Source organism: Dryas octopetala, chromosome 5, assembly GCF_963921425.1.
Source record: "Dryas octopetala chromosome 5, drDryOcto1.1, whole genome shotgun sequence".
In the NCBI taxonomy this organism is placed as follows: Eukaryota; Viridiplantae; Streptophyta; class Magnoliopsida; order Rosales; family Rosaceae; genus Dryas; species Dryas octopetala.
The window spans coordinates 7,190,321-7,210,695 of record NC_141370.1 but is presented as its reverse complement, the minus strand read 5'-3'; the positions used below and the strand labels follow the sequence as shown (position 1 = coordinate 7,210,695).

At 35.0% G+C, this 20,375-nt stretch overlaps 3 protein-coding genes and 1 non-coding gene across 4 annotated transcripts; 3 read left to right on the top strand and 1 right to left on the bottom strand.

The window, feature by feature from the left end:
• Positions 1 to 940: 940 nt before the first annotated feature.
• LOC147283885 (tRNA(His) guanylyltransferase 1-like) lies at positions 941 to 10,211 on the top strand. The gene is made up of 13 exons (XM_086244429.1): positions 941 to 1,335; positions 1,413 to 1,544; positions 1,622 to 1,666; positions 1,781 to 1,950; positions 2,109 to 2,194; positions 2,546 to 2,653; positions 3,896 to 4,152; positions 4,431 to 4,562; positions 4,633 to 4,677; positions 5,501 to 5,670; positions 5,818 to 5,903; positions 8,169 to 8,273; positions 9,582 to 10,211. The coding sequence occupies exons 1-13, from the start codon at positions 1,232 to 1,234 to the stop codon at positions 9,708 to 9,710; spliced, it is 1,569 nt and encodes a 522-aa protein (XP_086100555.1). The 5' UTR covers positions 941 to 1,231; the 3' UTR covers positions 9,711 to 10,211.
• A 1,048-nt stretch (positions 10,212 to 11,259) lies between these two features.
• Positions 11,260 to 11,330, top strand: TRNAG-GCC (transfer RNA glycine (anticodon GCC)). Its single transcript has one exon. It is a non-coding gene; the product is annotated as a tRNA-Gly (tRNA).
• Positions 11,331 to 11,873: 543 nt separating this feature from the next.
• On the top strand, positions 11,874 to 13,049 carry LOC147283883 (F-box protein At5g07610-like). The gene has a single exon (XM_086245612.1). It carries the CDS (start codon positions 11,874 to 11,876, stop codon positions 13,047 to 13,049), a length of 1,176 nt encoding a protein of 391 aa, XP_086101738.1.
• Positions 13,050 to 16,267: 3,218 nt separating this feature from the next.
• Positions 16,268 to 19,625, bottom strand: LOC147283882 (F-box protein At4g22280-like). The gene is made up of 4 exons (XM_086244942.1): positions 19,323 to 19,625; positions 18,104 to 19,009; positions 17,880 to 18,020; positions 16,268 to 16,736 (listed from the first exon to the last, which is right to left on the bottom strand). Exons 1-4 carry the CDS (start codon positions 19,374 to 19,376, stop codon positions 16,428 to 16,430), a joined length of 1,410 nt encoding a protein of 469 aa, XP_086101068.1. The 5' UTR covers positions 19,377 to 19,625; the 3' UTR covers positions 16,268 to 16,427.
• Between the last annotated feature and the right edge of the window lie 750 nt (positions 19,626 to 20,375).

Genomic DNA, 20,375 nt, shown 5'->3' with positions numbered 1-20,375 from the left:
TTCGAAGATTTTTAAATTTCGACAGAAATTAGACGGAAACGATGGAAATTACTATCAAAATACGGAAATTTAGAATGAAACTTTACTATATGTTTAATTAACATATTATCTACTACATTGATAAAAAACATTGAAGAAACCAAATTATATAGTAAGTTTCATGTGATATAAGATGCATATAATGCGCGCTGAAGGTAAATACTGTGAAATAAAATTAGTATAATGAATAAATAAAATTAATATATTCTTTATACTCTATAATATATACACTAAATCCTATATATTTTATAATATATACTCTATATTGTTTAAGATATCGTATAGGATATTAGGGTTTAGGCCCTTTAGGATATTTTTAATTATTTTTTATATAAAAATGTATTAGAGTTTATTGGTTTAGGGTTGAAAAACAATTAAACAAAATCTCAAAACGGCAAAACGAAACCCCAAATCATTTTTTTTTTTTCAATTGCCCAAAAACCTCAAACTAGGATATGGTATATGATATTAGGGTTTACCCCTTTAGAGAATTTTAAATTATTTTTTATATAAAAATATATTAGAGTTTACTAATTTAAGGTTTAAAAACAACTAAACAAAACTCCAAAACTACCAAACGAAAACTCAAACCATTTTTTTTTCTTTACAATTGCCCAAAGGCTCTAAACCACAATCAACCCTAAACCTTTTAATTTTTTTCTCTTTTTTACTTTTTTTTTTCTTTTTTTTTCTTTCTTTTTCTTTCTTTCATTCCCTTTCCTTTCTTTTCCCCCGAGTCTCCAGCTCCACTGTGTTTCTTTCATTCTCTCTCTCTCTCTCTCTCTCTCTCTCTCTCTCTCTCTCTCTCTCTCTCTCTTTCTCTCTCTCTCTCCAATCCATCACCACTTTCTCCCTCATCTCCCCCTGCCGTCGCCACCCCTGTCGACCCCCCTGCCGCCCCCTGCCGCCGCCCCCTCCTCTTTCTCCCTCGATCTCCCCCCTGCCGCTGCCCCATTTTTCTCCCAAAACCCAGCCTCCTCTCCAAAAACCCAGAAGTCCAAAACCAGATCACCGGCGAAAATTTCGCCGAAATTATCAAATATAGATTTCGATTTCGACACCCCACAAAATCGAAACCTGAAACCCCATTGACCCAGTGACCCATCCTCTCGAAACCTCCTCACTGTCTCTCTGAGTCTCTCTCGCAGACTCTAGTGGTATTGGTCACTGAGAATAGTCCCACGACGTGAACATGGCTAACAGCAAATACGAGTATGTCAAGTCATACGAAGTCGACGACGAGGTTTTCCTGCCCAATTTGATCCTTGTTCGAATCGACGGCCGAGATTTTCGAAGGTGCCTACCTCTTCCTCACTCTTCGCCCTCAGTAATGTATGTGCATGCCTCTCATTCTTCCTGTTTTTTTTTGGAAGGTTTTCTCAAGTGCATGAGTTTGTGAAGCCAAATGATGAGGTAGCTTTGAATTTGATGAACTCATGCGCCATTTCTGTGTCAGAGGAGTTTCCAGACATAGTCTTTTCATATGGGTTCAGTGATGAGTACAGGTACTCTGTCTCTGCCATTTACACTAACTTGGGTATATGTATGAGAGCTTCAGTTTGTTGTACCCTGGTCATTGCAGCTTTGTCTTCAAGAAGACGTCCAAGTTCTACCAGAGGCGTGCCAGGTTTCAATTCTCAATCTATAATTGTTATAACAATGCTTATTGTAGCTGTTTCATTCTTGGGTTGTATTTAATTTCTTTTTGGTGAAATCATTTATATGCAAATTGTTTGTGCAGCAAAGTAGAGTCCATTATTGTATCTTTCTTCACTTCGGTATATGTCACGAAATGGCGAGAATTCTTCCCTCATAAGGAGTTAAGATACCCACCTTCATTTCATGCACAGGTTATACGTTGTGCTTCAGTGGAAGTCCTCCAATCATATCTTTTGTGGAGACAAAATAATTGTAAGTACTCTCACAAATGGTGTTTCGAGTATGACAATTACTATAGTCATCTTGACATGATAAGTCTTGATTCATGGAAAACTTTCAAAACTTTAAAGGAAACCTGTAAAAAAAAAAAAGATAGATTTAATTTCCCATGTACTTGTTGTGTTCTGCAGGTCATATGAATAACCTGCATAACACTTGCCTATGGGAGCTAATTAAATGTGGAAAGACCGAAAGCGAAGCACTAGAGTTTCTAAAGGTATGAGACTTAATTATAATTTATATGCCCTGATTGGCATCTTGATATGCATCTTTATATGTGGAACAATATATTTTACGTAAGAGGCTATATTAAACTGTAGCATATGTTCCTCTAATTTTCCTTCTCATTGTACTCTTATTTTGTATCATTTTCTTTTTAACATTTTGTTCGTTCTCATCTTTCCAAATGGTCAAATTTTCCTAGTTGAACTACTTGGGATGGCGTATAGCATGTGGTTAGATTTTCCATTAAAAATTAATTTTAAATGTTCAAACTGACATGTTGAATGTTCATATTTATAGTTCCATTTTTTTTTCTTCACTTATGGTGTATCTTTGAAATCCACAGGGCACCAGTAAAGAAGAGAAAAATGACCTGCTTTTTGAGAAGTTTGAGATCAACTACCAAAAATTGAACGCAATGTTCCGTCAGGGATCATGTGTTTTGAAAAATGAGGTTATCTTTTATTTCTATAATTTATTGATATCAGTAATCAAAGCTTTCAGTTTCTGTTTTTAGGAGGTTTCACCCTACTGAAAAAGTAGAACTCTGATGCTTTTTAATATTTTCTTTTCCCATTTTTTGAGCTAATGGTGTAAGTTGAGATTGCTAAATAAGAGTCCTTTAATGATACGAAGTGGAGGTTTCATTATGCATGCACTCGCATAATGCATATTTCAACATTGCTAGTGTGTGTAGAATAAATAATAATATACATATTAAAATAGCGTGAGAGAGAGAGAGAAGAAAATTTGAGAACTGGAGAGGAATTAAATTTGTTACTCGAATGTGGTTGCCCTTTGTCTAGTCTTAAAAATTACTACACTACTTCTGTAGATTTTTGTTTGTATTATAAACTGGCTTGAAAATTCATATCATTAATGAATACTAGTTATCTGACCAAAAGGAAAAAGGAAGACTTGTTAGGTCATTATGGATTGGAAATATTTGACAGTTTATACGGTCATACCTAAAGATGATTTGTATCAAGCAAGAGCAGAATAACTGTCCAATCTCGGTTTTAACAATTTTTTTAATAGACATACGACAACATCTGATTGGCATTTTTTTTTAGTTCATGCACCATCAAATTAGCATTTGGATAAGGGTCTCAAAGTTGTTTTAGTTTATACAGCTACAATATTCTACTGTTAATTTAACACAACAGCTAGGGTGTTTTTTTGGTGTACATAGTTCTTTGCAAGGGGACCCTTTCCTGATTTTTTTGAGCTTTCTTGGTTGGCTGCATAATTTTGTTTTTGTGATTTGATGCTTTCTAGAACTTGAAGTGTCACATCGAGATCTAAGAAGAGATGCTTGGCAAATTGACAATGTTTAGCTATTGTTCTTGGACTGCTACTTACACTTTAGGCTGTAGTATCTGCTGGCTGCCAATCTGACCACAGTCCATTAAATTTCAACTTGAATAATTAAAAAGCATTTGGGTGTCTTTATTGATACAAAAACCTGTGATTTTAATTTACTGATGAGAAAGAGTTTGGTTTTTTTGTTGAATGCTGATCAGTGATCACTATGTTAGAATTTTATCTTTTTATTTTTTCCCCTTTTGTTTTTTATTTTTATTTTTTTTATTTCATATGTTTGATTTTTATTTGCTTTCGTATGCATGTTGTTCACGTTACCTTGTAGATGACTTTTTGACTTCTTATTCTGTGATATTCATGGTACTTTATTCAGGCGATTGATGTTGTGAAGCACAATGAGAATGGTTATCCAGTCAAAAGACTTAGGAAAAAGTCATGCATAGTCCATTCAAAGAATATAGCTGGGAGAAGTTTTTGGAGCAAGCACCCAATTCTTCTGAAGGAGCTTGGTAGTTTTACAAAGGACATTGGGAAAGTTGAGCCAGATTATGTTAGGTCCTTCCAGTTTGAAAACAAATTGATCCCTTCAACTTGGATTGTTATTAGAATTGATGGTTGCCATTTTCACAGGTGAGAAGGTAACCTATGGTTCTTGCAGTTAGTCTAAATGTTTTAAAAAAGATAAACAGATACTTTATTAAAGGAAAACAAAAGAAGTACAGATTGTGGACAATGTGTCCACTTCAGCAGTACATCTGGCCAATTCTGCACCTCTGTTACTCTGAATACGTATAAGTTATAACTCAGACTAATCAAATTTTCTGCAAGGATGCATGTGATTTTGTTGATGATTGCCCTGCTAAATTCTCTAAATGATGCTCAGTGTTCAATTATTTGGCTCTTGGCAGGTTTACTGAAGTTCATGAATTTGTGAAGCCGAATGATGAGCAAGCTCTCAACCTTATGAATTCATGTTCAGTGGCCGTGGTAAAAGAGTTTCAAGACATAGTTTTCTCCTATGGAGTCAGTGATGAATACAGGTATAAATAGAAGTTTAGCGGAACTTTTGATCTACACCATTTGTAATCTGATTGTTCCTGTTATTTGCAGCTTTGTTTTGAAGAAGGATTCTCAGTTCTATCAAAGGAAAGCAAGGTTTCTCTTCCATCATCTTTCTTATAGTTCCTTAATTATGTATGCTGTTTATGAGTACTCTGTATGGGTCTATGTGGTATAATAAGTTTCCATTTGGAGATTAAAGGCGACCTGCCAAGCACCTAAAAGAAAAATTCAACTAACCAGGAAATCTATTATGATGTAAGAATGTTTGATGAACCGTCAATAAATGGTAGAACAATAAGAAAATTAAGCTGATTAAGGTGGTCGACTATTTTTTATTATTTGACGAGAAACAATTGAAACCAATAGAAAATATAAAGTACAGTCCCAGTGGAAAATATTTCCACTATAATAAATATAGTTCAAAACTCTAAGTACCATACAGAAGAAGTAATTAAAAAAATCAACTCTTAATAGTAGATTTTCTTGATTAGAAATTACTTTGTGGTTCAGGTTTTAGAGGATTGTTAGATGTATAGATAAAAATCATTGACAATGCATTCATACCTCTGCATGTATAGATGACTAATATTTCTATAGTTATTTTATAAAACTATGGTTATTATCGGTCATGCTTGCTCCCATCCCAGGAAAGTGCTTCTCTGTGATTCGCTTTTATACTGCACTTTTCCCTCCCTTTATTTGATAAAACGTGTCTTGTATATAGGGGTTCTCCTGTCAGAATGTTTTTTTTATTCTTTGAAGTACCTTTTGGTAAAAGAAAAGCCTTTTGGGCTTCAAAACTCCTCCAGAAAATTATGTTCTCAAGTCCTATCCTGAATATTATGTTTTTTGCTGGGTCCTTCCTGATGTTTATACTTGAGGCACATTTTCCCCCTTAAATCCAATTTTTCTGCAGTGAGATTGTATCTGCCATTGTGTCATTCTTCACTTCTGTGTATGTAATGAAATGGAAAGATTTCTTCCCTCAGATAGAGTTGAAGTTCGCTCCTTATTTTGACGGGCGTGCTGTATGCTATCCATCATCTGAAATCCTTCGAGACTATTTGGCATGGAGACAAGTTGATTGTGAGTATTTCAGCTATAAATTTTCAAGAAGGGAAAAAAAGGATAACTCTTGAAGTTTCTAATCAGTAAAAGCTATAAGCTTCCATTTGAACATATGTACATCTGGATAAGGTTGTAAATACTCTGGACTTTTCTTTTGGGTTGCAGGCCATATCAACAATCAATACAATACCTGTTTTTGGGAGCTTGTTAAGTCGGGAAAGAGCAAAAGTGAAGCTCAGAATTTTCTAAAGGTACTTAATCTGTGCTGAGTCTATTTTGAACACAATTTTCTTCTCTTAAGATCTATTCTCCATGTTTTTTCAAATGACTTATTTTTGAGCATCCTTGCACTTTATTTCAATCTGTTTGCCTACCTTTTTCTTTTTAAAAATGTAATCCCTATTGCTGTCTCAATGGATATCTCCATACTCCCTGATTACAGACAAACTATACAATTTATTTTCTTTAGAAAGACTGTACACCAACTAACATGTCAAGGGATATGGGTGGGTAAGTATTGATGCCTTAAAATCAATTTTGGGAATTTTTTTCAATCAGGTTCACCTCAATGCCAGAAAAAAAAAAAAGATTAAAAAAGGGTAAAAACTACCGAATTGACTAATGGTTGATGTTTGAAATCACATTGTAGGTGATCATAATGTCTGCCTACAATCATCGAGCTGAATTCTTTTTTGTTTTTGTTATAATGCTCTGTTTTTCCTAATATTTCATATCATAGTATTTCTCTAACTGTCATATAAGTTGGGATTAGCATCTCAAGTTTTTACTTCATTGAAGATGTTTGTTCAAGGAGCTGGTGACTGGATGCAGCTTAGAACGAGCTGATTTAAACTTACTTTTTAGGCACATCTAGAAATGTTATCTTTGGAAAAGCTACAACTTGATTTGTCATTTTAACCTCTTAAATTATTTTCTGAACTTTTGAAAAATATAAAGGACACCCTATTCTAAAAAGATTGTTTGTACATAATATTAAAGATTTTTCTTCTTATTGGAACAATACTATTTTAAGGTGAATCTTTGCGATTGAATTATATTTATCTTTATAATATGTATAATTTAATATTATTAAAACACATTTATCAATCATCATATAGAAAATGCCAACTATACCCCTTATTACTTTAAATAATTTTAATAATAGATCTGAAAATTAGGATGAGTTTTCCCAAAATTAAAATTAATGATAATATTGCACATTGTGTGTGCGTTTGGGATGCTTCTAGTGTCTAGAAAGATATCAACCCTTGCTAACTGCAGGCAATTCATTAGGTATTAAATTGTTTACAACTAGAAGTAGATACCACTTTATTTATTTAAGCAAAGCCATTCTGTTTTTTCCTTTTTCAGAATTTCGGTGCATTAACATTTTAGAATGTGCTAAATTAAGAATTTTTGATTGATTTTTAAAGGTATTAACATCACAGTAGAATTATTTCTTAATGAAGTAAAAGCTTGAAAATGCAAAGAAATGAACCCTTAAGATAAGGGATCTCATTATAATTTTAGAAATTTAAGGTGTTTTATTGAACTATTTTCAAATGGTTATTTAGTGTTCATCTGCTTCTCTCTCTCTCTCTCTCTCTCTCTCTCTCTCTCTCTCTCTCTCTCTCTCGCTCTCTCTCTCTCCTTTAGAAAACCAATGTTTTTAACTCAGATGCGAACAAACCTTTGCGACTTGCAAGTGGCCCCAAGCCAATGTCCACTGTAAATCCTATATCAAGGATTCAACAATAAAACATCAAGTGTGTTTTTGATTTACTTCTATTAATCTTGTCCTATGTTAGTGTTCTGACGGGAAAGTTCAAGGTGTGTGTTTGTGCCTAATGGTCTTATGCCTAAGCTTTGTAATATATGCTTCATTGTTGCATAAGAAACTAAGGCCAAAGTTATTGGGTTAAGGGTTAGGGTGGTGACTGGTGAAGCACTTGCTTTCCATAAATGTAGCTAGCATGTCATACTGTTGAGACTCCTATATGAACACGCAGGCACATGTTCATTTATGTACCATTGGGACTAGGAATACATAGTGTCAGTTGTCTAGAATCATTTTGTTTGAAGATGTGAAACCCTTGGGAGCAAGCCAAAGTATGACTTTCAGTTATTCCATTATTGGTGATCTAGTGTATTAGTAGTTTATGGACAGAGTTCTTTTGTTCTTTTATGTTCCTTCAGGTTTCTGGCAAAATAATAAAACTAAGAATAATAGTGGTAGATCATTGGTGTCTACGGGTTTTTCTCTGTACATGGTCGGAATGCTTTCCACCAATGTAAGTACTAGAAAATGTCCTCTCTCTCTCTCTCTCTAGGGAAAAAAGAAAGAGAGAAAACTCAATGTTTGGCCAGTCTCAATATATGCCCATGATTACTTTATAGTTATTTCATTACATTTATGTAGTTACTCCAGAGTCCATGTTATTTTTGGGTACTTAGAGTCCATGTTTTTATAATAAAGTATCTCACGTAATTTTGTTTTTTAAATTTTGAATTGCCAGGGTACCCAAGCAGGAGACAAAGATAAACTGCTTAAGCAATTCGGTATTGACTACAACAACTTACAAGTCATGTTCCGCCAAGGTTCCTCCACTTTTTGGGACCAGGTTGTCTTCCTATCCTTATTGGACATGAAAATTTCAAAGTGCAATATTTCTTTATTATATTAACGTTTCTTTATTATATGGTGTCAAGGAAATACCTTCACCAGTTAATTTTAAATTTTGCCCACATAATAAAATGATAGGAAAACATGGGTCAGAGCCTAGACTAATTAGCTCAGCTTGGCCTCTCAGAAAATCCATGTGGCCTCTTAGCAAAACCATGTTTACAGGGCTGTGAGTTGAGACCACGTGGACCAGATGGTCAATTTGCTTCGTAGTGCATCTAGTTTATGCTAGTTTGACAGCCCAACCTTTTTCCCAAGATTAAGTCTAGTATTGACCATTGTACCAGTGTCAACAAATATATCTAATTATTTCCTGTGGAAATATGATTTATAGAATATGCATAGTTTCATCCTCGTTTCATCATACTAAGGTAAAATTTAACTCAAACATCAGTTGGGACTTGGGATATCCCCAAGTTGATTGGGTTTAGTAGATATTTCTACATGCATGTAGGGTACAATACTTACGACAGAATCAGACATCAGTTAGTCTTCATCTGCAGGTCATTCTTCTAGTAGGTTTGTGTGCCTTACTTCATGGCAGCCTGGTGTCCCTACATAGGTTTTCCATTTCATTTTCATATAATTTCCAGAAAAAGGGAATTTAGGAAATTATTGATAAAACTTTTGGTTTAAAAAAAAGCCCCTCTACGTAAATTTTAAAAGTTACCCACTAGTAGATCTTTCATAGACAGAACAGTGAGTATTTTGACCTCTTTGAAAGATTAGCACTCTGGCCAAAAAATCAAAAAGATTAAGCACAATATCATCATTGGATCTGAAAAAGCCAAGCCTAAGTGTGAAATATATGGAGCATACCCTTTATATCCTTTTCTCTCTTCTAAGAAAAATATAAATTGGTGGACTTCTATTCCCCGTATTAACTTAAACAGTTTCCATATTTTTCAAAATACGAAGTGGTGATAAAATAAGGAAAAGTAATTATTTATGCTTTTGTTAACTTTTTTTTTATTTGCCATTCGGAAACACGTGTCTATGAAAAGCAAGACCCAGTTATGAGTTAGGAACTTAGAATGCTTTCAAAGGACTGGCCTAACTCTTGGTGTGGAGCCTTGAGTAGATAACACAATGTTCGAAGTACTCTCTGGCAAAAAAAAAAAAAGCATTCCAACACTCCTAACTAAGCTAGCCTATCCCAATAATTTATCACATGCTAAGTCCTTTGTAATTTTTCCTTTGATATTTGGTTTTCCTTTTTCAGCCTTTATATTTCTTTTGCATGCAGGAAGACAATATATTGATACATGAGAATAAAGCCTCTGATGAAAATTCTCGGAAAAAAGTGATTGTAGAACATTGTAATATTATTGAGCCAAGTTTTTGGGATGCGCACCCAACCATTCTTTACCGGTAGCTGTAGATTCTATGAAGCAATGACTCAAAAGATTCTTACCAACATAAATCTCTAGCAAAATTCATCACTGATCTTTTACTACTTAAGTAATGCATTTTGCCAGAGATATATGGAGACGTGTAGACTTTTATCAACTTATAAACTGATTCAGGAAGAAAAGCTTCCTCTGTTATGTTTATTTGTAAAGTTACTTGAGGACATTTAGTTGTTAGAAATTCTGTAGGAAAAGCTTCCTGGTTTATTTCCAAATGTATGTACTAACTTAGGCAATGTGATGTTAGGTTGTGCATGTATGCATGAAAACTATAAACTGATACCTCGAGGCTATGGTTGTCCTCGGAATTAAATTTGTCTATACCAGATGTGGTTAGATTATCTTTGTTTGTTTTAGTTATGTTTTCTTTACTGTGATTTGTGAGGCTGGTTCTGGTGCGGTCCAATGCTGTTAATAGAAGGGGGAGACCAAAAATTGTAAAAACAGTGAATGTTACAGAGAGGCAGAGCAAGTTTTCTTGTAACGTATCACTTTTGCTATTTGATGGCAACTAGAGACTCAAGGGACATTGCTCAGGCTTGAACTTGAGGATTTGTCCTAAGAGGTGGATGGATTTTATCATGGGTGGTTCTTTTGGTACCCAGCACATTACTCGTTATACCTCCTAAAACTTTCCTTTATCATTTTACCTTCACTTCCATTTTTATTTTTGGCCAAAAAGTTTGTAGTGTGGTATAGTCAGCTGCAATGGCCAACCAAGGGAGCGGAAGCGGGTGACGGGGCAGAGGAGGTCACAATTTTTCTTCAGTTTTTTTCCCCCCGAAGTTCAGGTGAATAAGAGTCAAATGAATATTATGATATTGGAGAGAGGAATGTTGGCACCCAAGACACTGCATTCACTTTGCTCCATTGTTTCTGATTCACAGGAGGAAACAAACATGACCTAGAAATGATAAATAGTGTTATAAAATAAGAGAGAAAAGCTGAAGAGAACAAGGGAGTGAAGGAGAGAAGAGTGTTTTTTATACACATCAGGTTAAAGTTACTTGGATCACTCTTAAGATTCCATGTTTTATACAAGAAAGAATTTTGATATATACAAATTACATAAAAATTGCAAATATATAATTGTGGATGGCCACATAAATATCAATATTTATTACATTTGGGGGAAGACTATTTTTGAACAACAAAGACTACCAAATCTATACTTTTTCTTATATTTTTTCTTCTTTTTCTCAAATTAGAAATGCGAATTCAGACATAAATAAGAAAATAATTTAAAGTGCGGATTCAGACAAAAAAAAATTGGATTTGCGGATTACTTGGCTCACACTGGTTCTACCAGTTTCAGTGAAGATCCATTGTTTAACAAGCCTCAAAAGGTCTTTATATTTTAATTTATTGTTCATAATGTTTTGATTGAATTTTTTAAGTTTTTAAGCTTATGGCGTTGGGAAAAATAATGCGACAGTGATAGTATGTAGTAAAGTTCCTTTTTCTAGCCAAGAGGAACCTATAATTAGTTTTATTTCAGGTTCATGGCAACAAGGAGCACCAGTGGTCTAGTGGTAGAATAGTACCCTGCCACGGTACAGACCCGGGTTCGATTCCCGGCTGGTGCATTAATTTTTTGGTTTTTTTGTAATTTTTTTTGAACTGCAAAAATTTTGTAGTGGGATGGAAATCTTTAGTGTAATTAAATAGGAATTCGGTGATATATATTATATCATAATATCAGTTATTCCACAATCCTTTCTTTAGTGTCAAGTGAGAATCTTTAGTGTAATTAAATGAGAATTCAGTGATATATATTATATCATAATATCAATTATTGCACCAACTTCAGATTGTTCTATGCAACTATCATTTCTTTATAGCTGTGGACTCTTTTTTGCAGACAAGAAAGATGGTGGGATGAGTAAAAAATAGAAAAGTAAGTACCCACAAGTGACAATTTGACAAATGTGATTCCAACTTTCTCTAGCCACGCTATAAAATATTAAGGAATATATGTTGATGTACTTCAAACACAGAGCTTGATCCATTACATGAATTGAATTGAACAACGACTGAGTCACAGAGCTTGATCCATCTCTAGCTTGCTCTATTTTTCACACCCTCTGCTTTAGTCTCACAGTGACCACATTGAAGTCAAACCAGCAAAAATGCAGAATCTCTGCCCCCAACCAGAAGAAGTCATAGCCAACAACGAAGACCTTCTTACACAAATCCTCCTGTGTTTGCCAGCTCGATCTCTGCTCCGCTGCAAATGCATCTCCAAGCAATGGCACTCTCTTATCTCAAATCGCAAATTCTGTGACCGCCACACCCTCCAAAACCCAAACTCTAAGATCTCTGCTTTCTTCTTCAACAAGTCAAAAACTAAATCCTACTGCATATCTCTTCCTCACAATGAAAACCCATCCGGGTGCCCCCCAACACCTCTTAATTTCATCCAAGACCCTGCAGGCATTCAGATTCTGCAGTCCTGCAATGGCTTGCTCTTGTGCGGCTCCTGCTGCCAAGTAAACACAACACGCAGATATTATGTTGTCAATCCCACAACCAACCAGTTCTTCAAACTTCCAGCTACTAGTAAATCCACAAACATTTGGTGTGTTTCTTTGGCTTTTGACCCTTCCAAATCGCTTCATTACAAGGTGATATGTGTTCGAAACGCTGCTGCATATTTAGACTATCCACAATTACAAGTTGAGCTTGAGATATATTCGTCAAAGACTCGGAGTTGGAGGTTGGGCATATCTACTTTCCTTGATGCAGTTGATGCATTTGGTATAGACTTCAGCCACGGGGTATACTGCAATGGCGCTATTCATTGGATTAACAGGGCAGGTGTGTTGTTACACTATGACATAGATGAAGCGTGTTTCAGGGTGGTGCATAGTTTACCAGGTTATGAGAATGGGGAGCATAGATATTTTGGTGAGTCTGGTGGCCATTTGTATCGTGTTGAAACTTTTCGGCCTTATATTACTCAATTTGTTGTGCTTGAGATGGAGAGGGACTACTCTGGCTGGTCTGTAAAGTACCATGTTGATCTTCACCTGATAATATCCGCGTTTCCTGAGATGGTTCGGGACTACTATGACCCTAGTGACTGTTACTCGTATTCATTTGTTGTTCTCTTTGTTGCACTAGAGGAAAGTGAAGAGGATTCAACTCTTTTGCTGCATATTCCATGTAAGCTCATCTCATATAATCTTAGAGATAAGACCTTTAAGAAACTTTGTGACTTAACTCCCATAGGCACTCAGACTAAGAAATGTTTACAGGTTGGATGGAGTAGTTATCATTACATGGAGACTTTGGCTTGTGTCTGATCGTATTTCTTTCGAATACAGACTTGTGTTTGATTTTAGCTAGTTGTCTGAATTGTCTATCCTACATTCAATTTCATTCATGTGAATACAGACTTGTGTTTGATTTCAGCTAGTTTTCCTTGCAACTATTCATATGCTATCTTCAATGAATTTACCCTATCCATACAATGATTCTCAATTTACATTGTTTAACTTACAATGACAAAGACAACTCTACAAAATATAAATACATAAAAGTAAGCTTAATTGAGCTTAAAATTAAAAGACAAACAATAATGACTTACTGAGGAAGCAGGAACCTTAATCAGATTCTTTGGCCAAATTGATCTTCCAGAGCAAAAAGCAATCACATGTAACATTTAATTACCAGCCTTCTCACATTGTTTTGACAACCATTAAATCCAGGCCTCTATTGGGAGTCTATGACTCATCAATGCACAAGGGCATTTTCAATTTCAAGCATCCGCTAAACCCAACATGCATACCCCTGTCTGATCTTTAACTTCTATCTGATAATGCAAACGTGAACCCCTCTGGAATTCCTAAGGGAGGGTCCAAACATGAACAATTATTAACTGTATACAGCTCCCACTCTTTAATTCCACACTTCGCCAAAGCAGAAACCAACCTCCTCCTATGCACATCATTTAATAAAACAAACCCCAACTAAGATCATCAGCGGCATCAACAATTGTCCAAAACTCATTCGAAACAACCCTGTTGTCCAAGACACTGAAGTGGATTGTCCCAGGGATTTTACTTCTCTTGACACAATACTTTCGCCTCCTCCAAACCATCTTCCCCTCCAATGTTTTCAGCCGGAAAACTGGTTCATACCAAAACGATCCTCTTGCCTTCCCCCTGTAAAAGAATTGGAACTGGCAAGAAATTGATCATAAGCTGGGTTCTGCCCTGCCACAACATGCCAACTTCAATTCAAACTCCCCAACCAACCAACAAAAAGATCTTCGGCAGTTCATGGCACAAGTCCTTCCCTTGAAATTTAACCATGGGTGGCACATAAGGTATAAAAGCTTCCATCTTACAGATTATATTTGTTTATTAATATACGTTTGCTTATCACATGCAGGTTGAGACTTGGAAGGTATTAACTGAATTTGGATTTGGATTTGTGTTTTTATTTGATTATATTTGCTCAAGAAACACAAATATGGAAATTTAATGCATTTAAGCAATGACATGACCTTGTTCCATCATTTTTGTTCAGGAACAAATTACATGACTATTGTTGATCAAAACATGTGAGATATCTTTCACTTCCTTATCACTCTAATCTTAGAAAGGAAAAACTAAAGTCCCCTGAACATCAATGACAGAGCTCACTAGCCACAAAGAAAGCTAGGATATTACTAAGAAGGAAATTTGTGCTAAAAGAGAAAAACATTTAGGTAAACAAGCATAATTAAATAACTAATAATTTACAAGGAGAATGGGAGCTTACATTGTTCTTCCCACTCTTCTTTTGATGATGCTGCATACTTGCAGACCTTAAATTGAGTGGATTGAAAGGTAAAAACATGATTGTCTTGTCTAAAGGCAAAGGAAACAAACACAATCATAGCAAGTTCCGAGGTGACCTGCAAAAAAAGTAGGTTTTCAGAAAGTAATAACAAAACTTAAAAAAATTAAATTGCAATATTCAAAATGAGATAGCAAGTTCATGCAAAAGGGATCCATAACAGATATCAACAAGGATGTCATTGTATCTACTAGGCAATGTCTAGGTGCAGTTGCATGAAAGTGAAGTATTTAATAGAACAAAGTCTAATTAAAAACAAGCTAGGCTTTTGATGGAGCACAATTAAAATGATTTCATTCAGTTCTAAAATTAAATAAAGAAAACAATATAGTAGTAATGGATAAGATTACAAAATCCCCCAACTTTGTCTCTTATGATTCTCCTTAAGGAAACACCATCATACTTCCCCAAAGCCCAGTAACTGATCATCCATGGTTTTAGGAAAATATAAGCCATATAAGTACATGCAATAAAAGAGCACAGAACAGCTCTGCATGGCTTTAGAACATTTGCAATCATAATGATGAGTATGAAAGGAGAGGGGGGGGGTTGCCAAATAAATGAAGAATGGCTACAAGCCTCTTTAGCTCATCAGGCATCTTTCAAAAAAGAAATATTACTCAAGTGATCAAGTAGTCATACATGTAAATCAACAAAAAGTTCGCTCTTTCATTGGGGCAAATTAGTAAATGATTTAACTCAAATTATTGAGCTAGATTAGACAAAAACAAAATATCACTACTGTTGTTATAATGTAATATTATATATTGACAGTGTAAGATTTTAGTACCTTATAACAAGGAAAACAGTCAGATTTATAATACTTATAAAACAATCATCTTATGCAACTAAGCCTAAAATTTCAGTAGTACAACAGTAGTCTTTGTAATGTATATTATAGTGAGAAAAATATTACGCTAATTTTATAAGGAATAGTCTGCATATGTTTTCAGCTTTTTTTTTTTTTTTTTTTCTGTGGTTATATTGCTTTCAGAAAAAAGCACTAATTAAAAAAGATTAAAATAGAAAAAGGAAGACCCACTTATAAAAGTATCGTTTAATTTACCCCTTGAAAATTGCCCCCAATTTAGTGCAATATTAAGCAAGAGTTGGAATTGGAAATATGCATAATAACAAATATTACTGATATGCTAAAATAAGAAGAGCTTTATACCCCATTTTGTAATGCTGATAATTATTTTGTTTTGATAGGCACGTTTGAAAGCACATTAAGGCGAAGTAAGACAGAAGGTCCCCCATAGAGAGGCACAGTTTTCTTTTACTAATTACATTGAGGTTAGGCAAATCAATATGACCCATAATAAACAAAATGTTCTGTTTGACCGGTGTAATGCAATAAATAAGATTTTCCTTATCGGGTTAACATATTAACATCTCCAATGAACCCTTTTGAATCTGGTCAAGATTACAAGCTTAAACTTTTTATTTAAAATCATCAGATAAATTGACGGCTAAAAACAAATAAGTCCCATAGAAAAAAATAAAACATTTTGCATCAACAGTCTTCAATATAACTGAAATGGGGGGTGCGCAGGGTCATGACAAGGGGAGAGTGTTGGCGTCATCATCATACTGATAATTTAGTAGTTACCAAAGGGGTCCTTAGATGTGACACATTTATCTCAAATTTACCACAAAATTCATGAACATATCAGAATGCCAGTCAAAATCAAAATGCATTAACTTGAAAATAAAGCAAAAGGTCCCATGTCTATGAGCTTGTTTGCTCACATCAGTAAAAACATCGATAAATCAAACCCTAGTATTTGATAAAAACTAACACAAACAATTTCTACTCTCTAGATGCACTGCACTTACTACATGCATACAAATTCTATAGTTGAAGGCACTTTTTCCTTAAGCTGGTGCATAGCATGATCTCTTGCCTTTGCTTCTTCCTTAACATCTTCATTTCTCTTATCTGCTCCAGTATGATGATGGCGCCAACGCCGAGCAGGATCAATAATAATTTTCTCGAGTGCAACAGCATTCTCTATCAAGTAGATGACATGTTCAACAGCATTTGTACTACCACGATACCCTACTAGTTCTACTACCTTGATGTTATGATGGGGGCATTTGGCAGCTTCCTTTATTTTTGTTTTATTCTGATCTCTGAATTCCAACTATGCCAAAAAAAAAAAAAAAACAAAAAAAAAAACAAAAAAACAAATTTATTAATGTACATGCAAAAAGAACAACATGAATCATCAAGTCTAATTTACCAAAAAAATAAAAAAACAGAACCACCATTGATTTCACAAGTCTGTAGACCAATAAACTATGAAAGAGAACATATCTCCAAGCATAGGATACACAAAAAAAACATCACTGGAAAGAGAGAAAACTAACTAACAATTTCTTCTATTCTACTGAAAATTCAAAAGAAATTCAGCATTGCTTTTGTCTAATATCAGGTTTCCCATCTTTTCTCAATTATCCAACATAAAGATGTTATATTATATCATCTTGTCATATAACAGACGTTTGATTAAACCAAATGCATATCATATATGGGTCCATCCTAGGCGAAACACATGAAGATAAGATTTCACAAGGCAGAAACAATATAAAAGAAACCAACACAAATATCAGACCCCTCTTATCTTCTTCTTCCCTACCATATCTAGTCCCTTCTTCAGAGTTTCAAAACTCATAAAACCATGCCATTCCCTCCCTTATGATTTATGTTTTTTCATTTGAGGCGGCTGAAAACTCATCATGAGCACAAACCACCATATGAAGACTAGCTTTTTCTCTGAACCTGCCCATATTGTTGCTCAATACCAGTTTTCTGATGAATTTCAACAAGAAATAAGGTGAAAGAGGAGGGAGAGGGAAGATTGTTCTAGTAAATGTAGAGATTAAAAGTGACCCTCGTACAATGTGTCTGCAGAAAGTAATCTTCCCAAAAAATACATAAAATAGTGGTTCTTTTGTTGAATGAATATTCAAAAGTTAGATGTTAGAATATCCAAAGGTTAACAAAGTGTGTCAAAGTGTGTGTCCCTTGAACAGGACCCATCATAAATAGTACAAATGCTGATTCCCATCTTCATTAACCAATTCATAATTTTCCAGAATCAAGTATCATACTGAATTACCAGCACAAAATATTAGCATGTTTTATCAATCCCGCAGAAAAATTCAACAATACTATTTGTGTTTGTTGTTTGATATTTTTTCTTTAAAACTGAAAACAGGATGAATAGAAGGTGAGCAAAATAACATACAAATACCCAATGTATCTACCAAGTATGAATAGATACCTTCAACACAAGTCTCTGCAAGCCAGGAGATGCCTTCATGAAAGAATTTAACTGACTAAGGCCCCAATAATAATCTGCAAGAACCACTAATTCCAAATGCTTGAGATTTGGTAATATAGGCAATACATTCTTGTCGTAGCCCTGAAAGCCAAACGAAGAGTAAGGAGAAACATTATTGAAAAAAGGAAAAAGAAAACAAAGACATCATAATTACATATACTAACCACTCCATTGTAGATATCCAGCTTGAGAGTCTCTAGCTGAGAAAGACGACATGAAAGTTGGGTGAAGGCAATACTCATGACATCTCTGGTACAGAAAGCCCAAGAAATGGATACCTCAACCAGAAACGGTAGATTACTCAGAAGCAAGTTTTTAACCAATCCATCGTAATTAAGTGACACAAGGTTTGCATCACGAATCTCAATGCTATCAAGGCCAAATCCTTTTATCACTAAATACTTCAATGGAATCGATGGACCGACAACTCTTACATTGGCCAAACTTTGAGAAGAACACACTGATAATCGTTCAAGGACTGGACAGTTAGACAAGAAGTATTCAAGAACTTGTTCCGTCACATCAACTTCTTTGAGATGAAGAACTTTGAGGGACTGCAAGCCAATGTATCCGCAAGGGTGTCGAGTTGGAATGTTAGAATATATCAAGTGCTCCAGAGCAGAACCATTACCGAGACCTAGTAATTCTTGGGGAAAAGTATAGATATCATCGAGTTTACCAAGACCAACAAAATCCAACTCAAGCACTTGAACTCCCTTTTCCAAAGCAAATTGTACACATTTATTAATGGAGTTGGTGAAATAACAATTTAGAGGAAAGCAAAGCCTGAATCGTTTGATGTTTGAGGCTCTATGCTGATCCAACACAGAATTGACCCAGTTGATGTATCTACAGCTTTTCTGGTATTGTAACTTTTTTTCGAGCTCAATGAAGCCGAGTAAAGTTTTATGAGCATCAAAATTGAAAGTGGTAATATATGCCCACACATAGCGCCATCGCTTAGAGAGGATGCTAGTAGCTGCTGCTTCGTTAAGCGGCAAATGAGACAATATGGTAGCAAGAATTCCATCTGCCAACTCACTGATCCGGTCCACCAAATTGAACTCATTCTGGTGAATTGAATTGAAATTGCCCAAAGAAAACAAAAGAAAAAACATCAAAGGAGTAAGTACTAAAGGTATAATCAATCATATGTCTTTAATTTCATGGCATGGCCTCATTAAATTATTAAATTTATTTTACAAAAAAAAAAAAAAAAAAAAAAAAAAGATAACCCAAATAACGATGACAACAATATATTAGATATCGGGGAACAAGTTAAAAAAAAATTGAATTATAAGAGAAAAAGATGCGAATGATGAGCATACTCAAATTCAAAACCAGTCTAACATCGTATCGAACAAATTCAAAAGCTGAGCATACTCTTTTCGGCATTGAATCTTCCAGGCGCAGTGGGCTTTCCCTCTTACTACTCATGATATCAAAAGTAGGTCGGTTCTGTAGGAGTGCGAACGAACGATTTTGTAACCCTCGAGAATTTTATGGCAGAACCAGAGAAAGATAGAGGGGGAGAGACAGAGAGAATGGCGCGCTTACAGTTGCAGGGGTTCTTTGTTTCAGGTTTTTATTTTCATATTTGGGCATTAATTATAGGGAAAATTTGAGGAAAAAGACTGCAATCAGTGTATCGGAGTTAAATCAGGACTCCTCTTCAAAGAGAGCAGTTTTGCTCACCTTCTTTAACTAGGGTGTATGCTCACCTCCCTTCTTAAATTATGACATCTGTTTAAAAATTTAACTAAAGTTAACATTTGTATATTTAATTAATTTTTATTTTTTTTTACATAAAACTCTCTCTCTCTCTCATCTGCATTCTCTCTCCCCGACTTATTTCTTTCCTCTCGCCTCTCTCGATCTCCCCTACTGCTGCCACCCCCTCTCACCCCTCTGTATTTCTCTCTCTGCCTCCAGCAACCACCACCCTCAGCAACCCCCAATATCCTCAAAATCCCACCCCCAGCCTCCTCCCACCGAAACCTCCCAAACTGATGTCATGATTAAACTCTTGGCTGACAAAATCAACTATATGCATGTTGCAGTACTTAGCTACAAGATCGCATCTCACCTGCATACTCACTTTCCTTGAGAATTAAAATAATTGAATTGCACCTTTGACAATACCTTTCCAGTTCCAGAGCATGAATGCCATACTCCTGTGATACTTATAGAAGCGACTAAAATCATATAAGCAAATATTATTTTTCTGTGATACCTATCTTTTACCATATATGACTTAATTATTTTCCTTTTTTTTTTTTGTATTAGCAGAGGAAATATTACGTCATGCTTCTGTTAGCTTCAATCCAAATAGTTATGTTAGCGAATATGCCTAGCAGATCTCTCTTTCTTTTGTTAATTAAAACCCATCTCCTCAAAGCACTTGCTTACCATGCCCCAAAATTTCACTTAGAAGTT

Coding starts and splice junctions, on each gene's coding strand:
- LOC147283883 (XM_086245612.1), top strand. CDS start 11,874: ATGCAGAATCTCTGCCCCCAACCAGAAGAAGTCATAGCCAACAACGAA.
- LOC147283882 (XM_086244942.1), bottom strand. CDS start 19,376: ATGAGTAGTAAGAGGGAAAGCCCACTGCGCCTGGAAGATTCAATGCCG. Junction 19,010..19,322: donor AAGATTCAATGCCGAAAAGA/GTATGCTCAGCT, acceptor TCAATTCACCAG/AATGAGTTCAATTTGGTGGA. Junction 16,737..17,879: donor TGCAGAGACTTGTGTTGAAG/GTATCTATTCAT, acceptor TTTTTGGCATAG/TTGGAATTCAGAGATCAGAA.
- LOC147283885 (XM_086244429.1), top strand. CDS start 1,232: ATGGCTAACAGCAAATACGAGTATGTCAAGTCATACGAAGTCGACGAC. Junction 1,667..1,780: donor TTCTACCAGAGGCGTGCCAG/GTTTCAATTCTC, acceptor TTGTTTGTGCAG/CAAAGTAGAGTCCATTATTG. Junction 5,671..5,817: donor GGCATGGAGACAAGTTGATT/GTGAGTATTTCA, acceptor TTTGGGTTGCAG/GCCATATCAACAATCAATAC.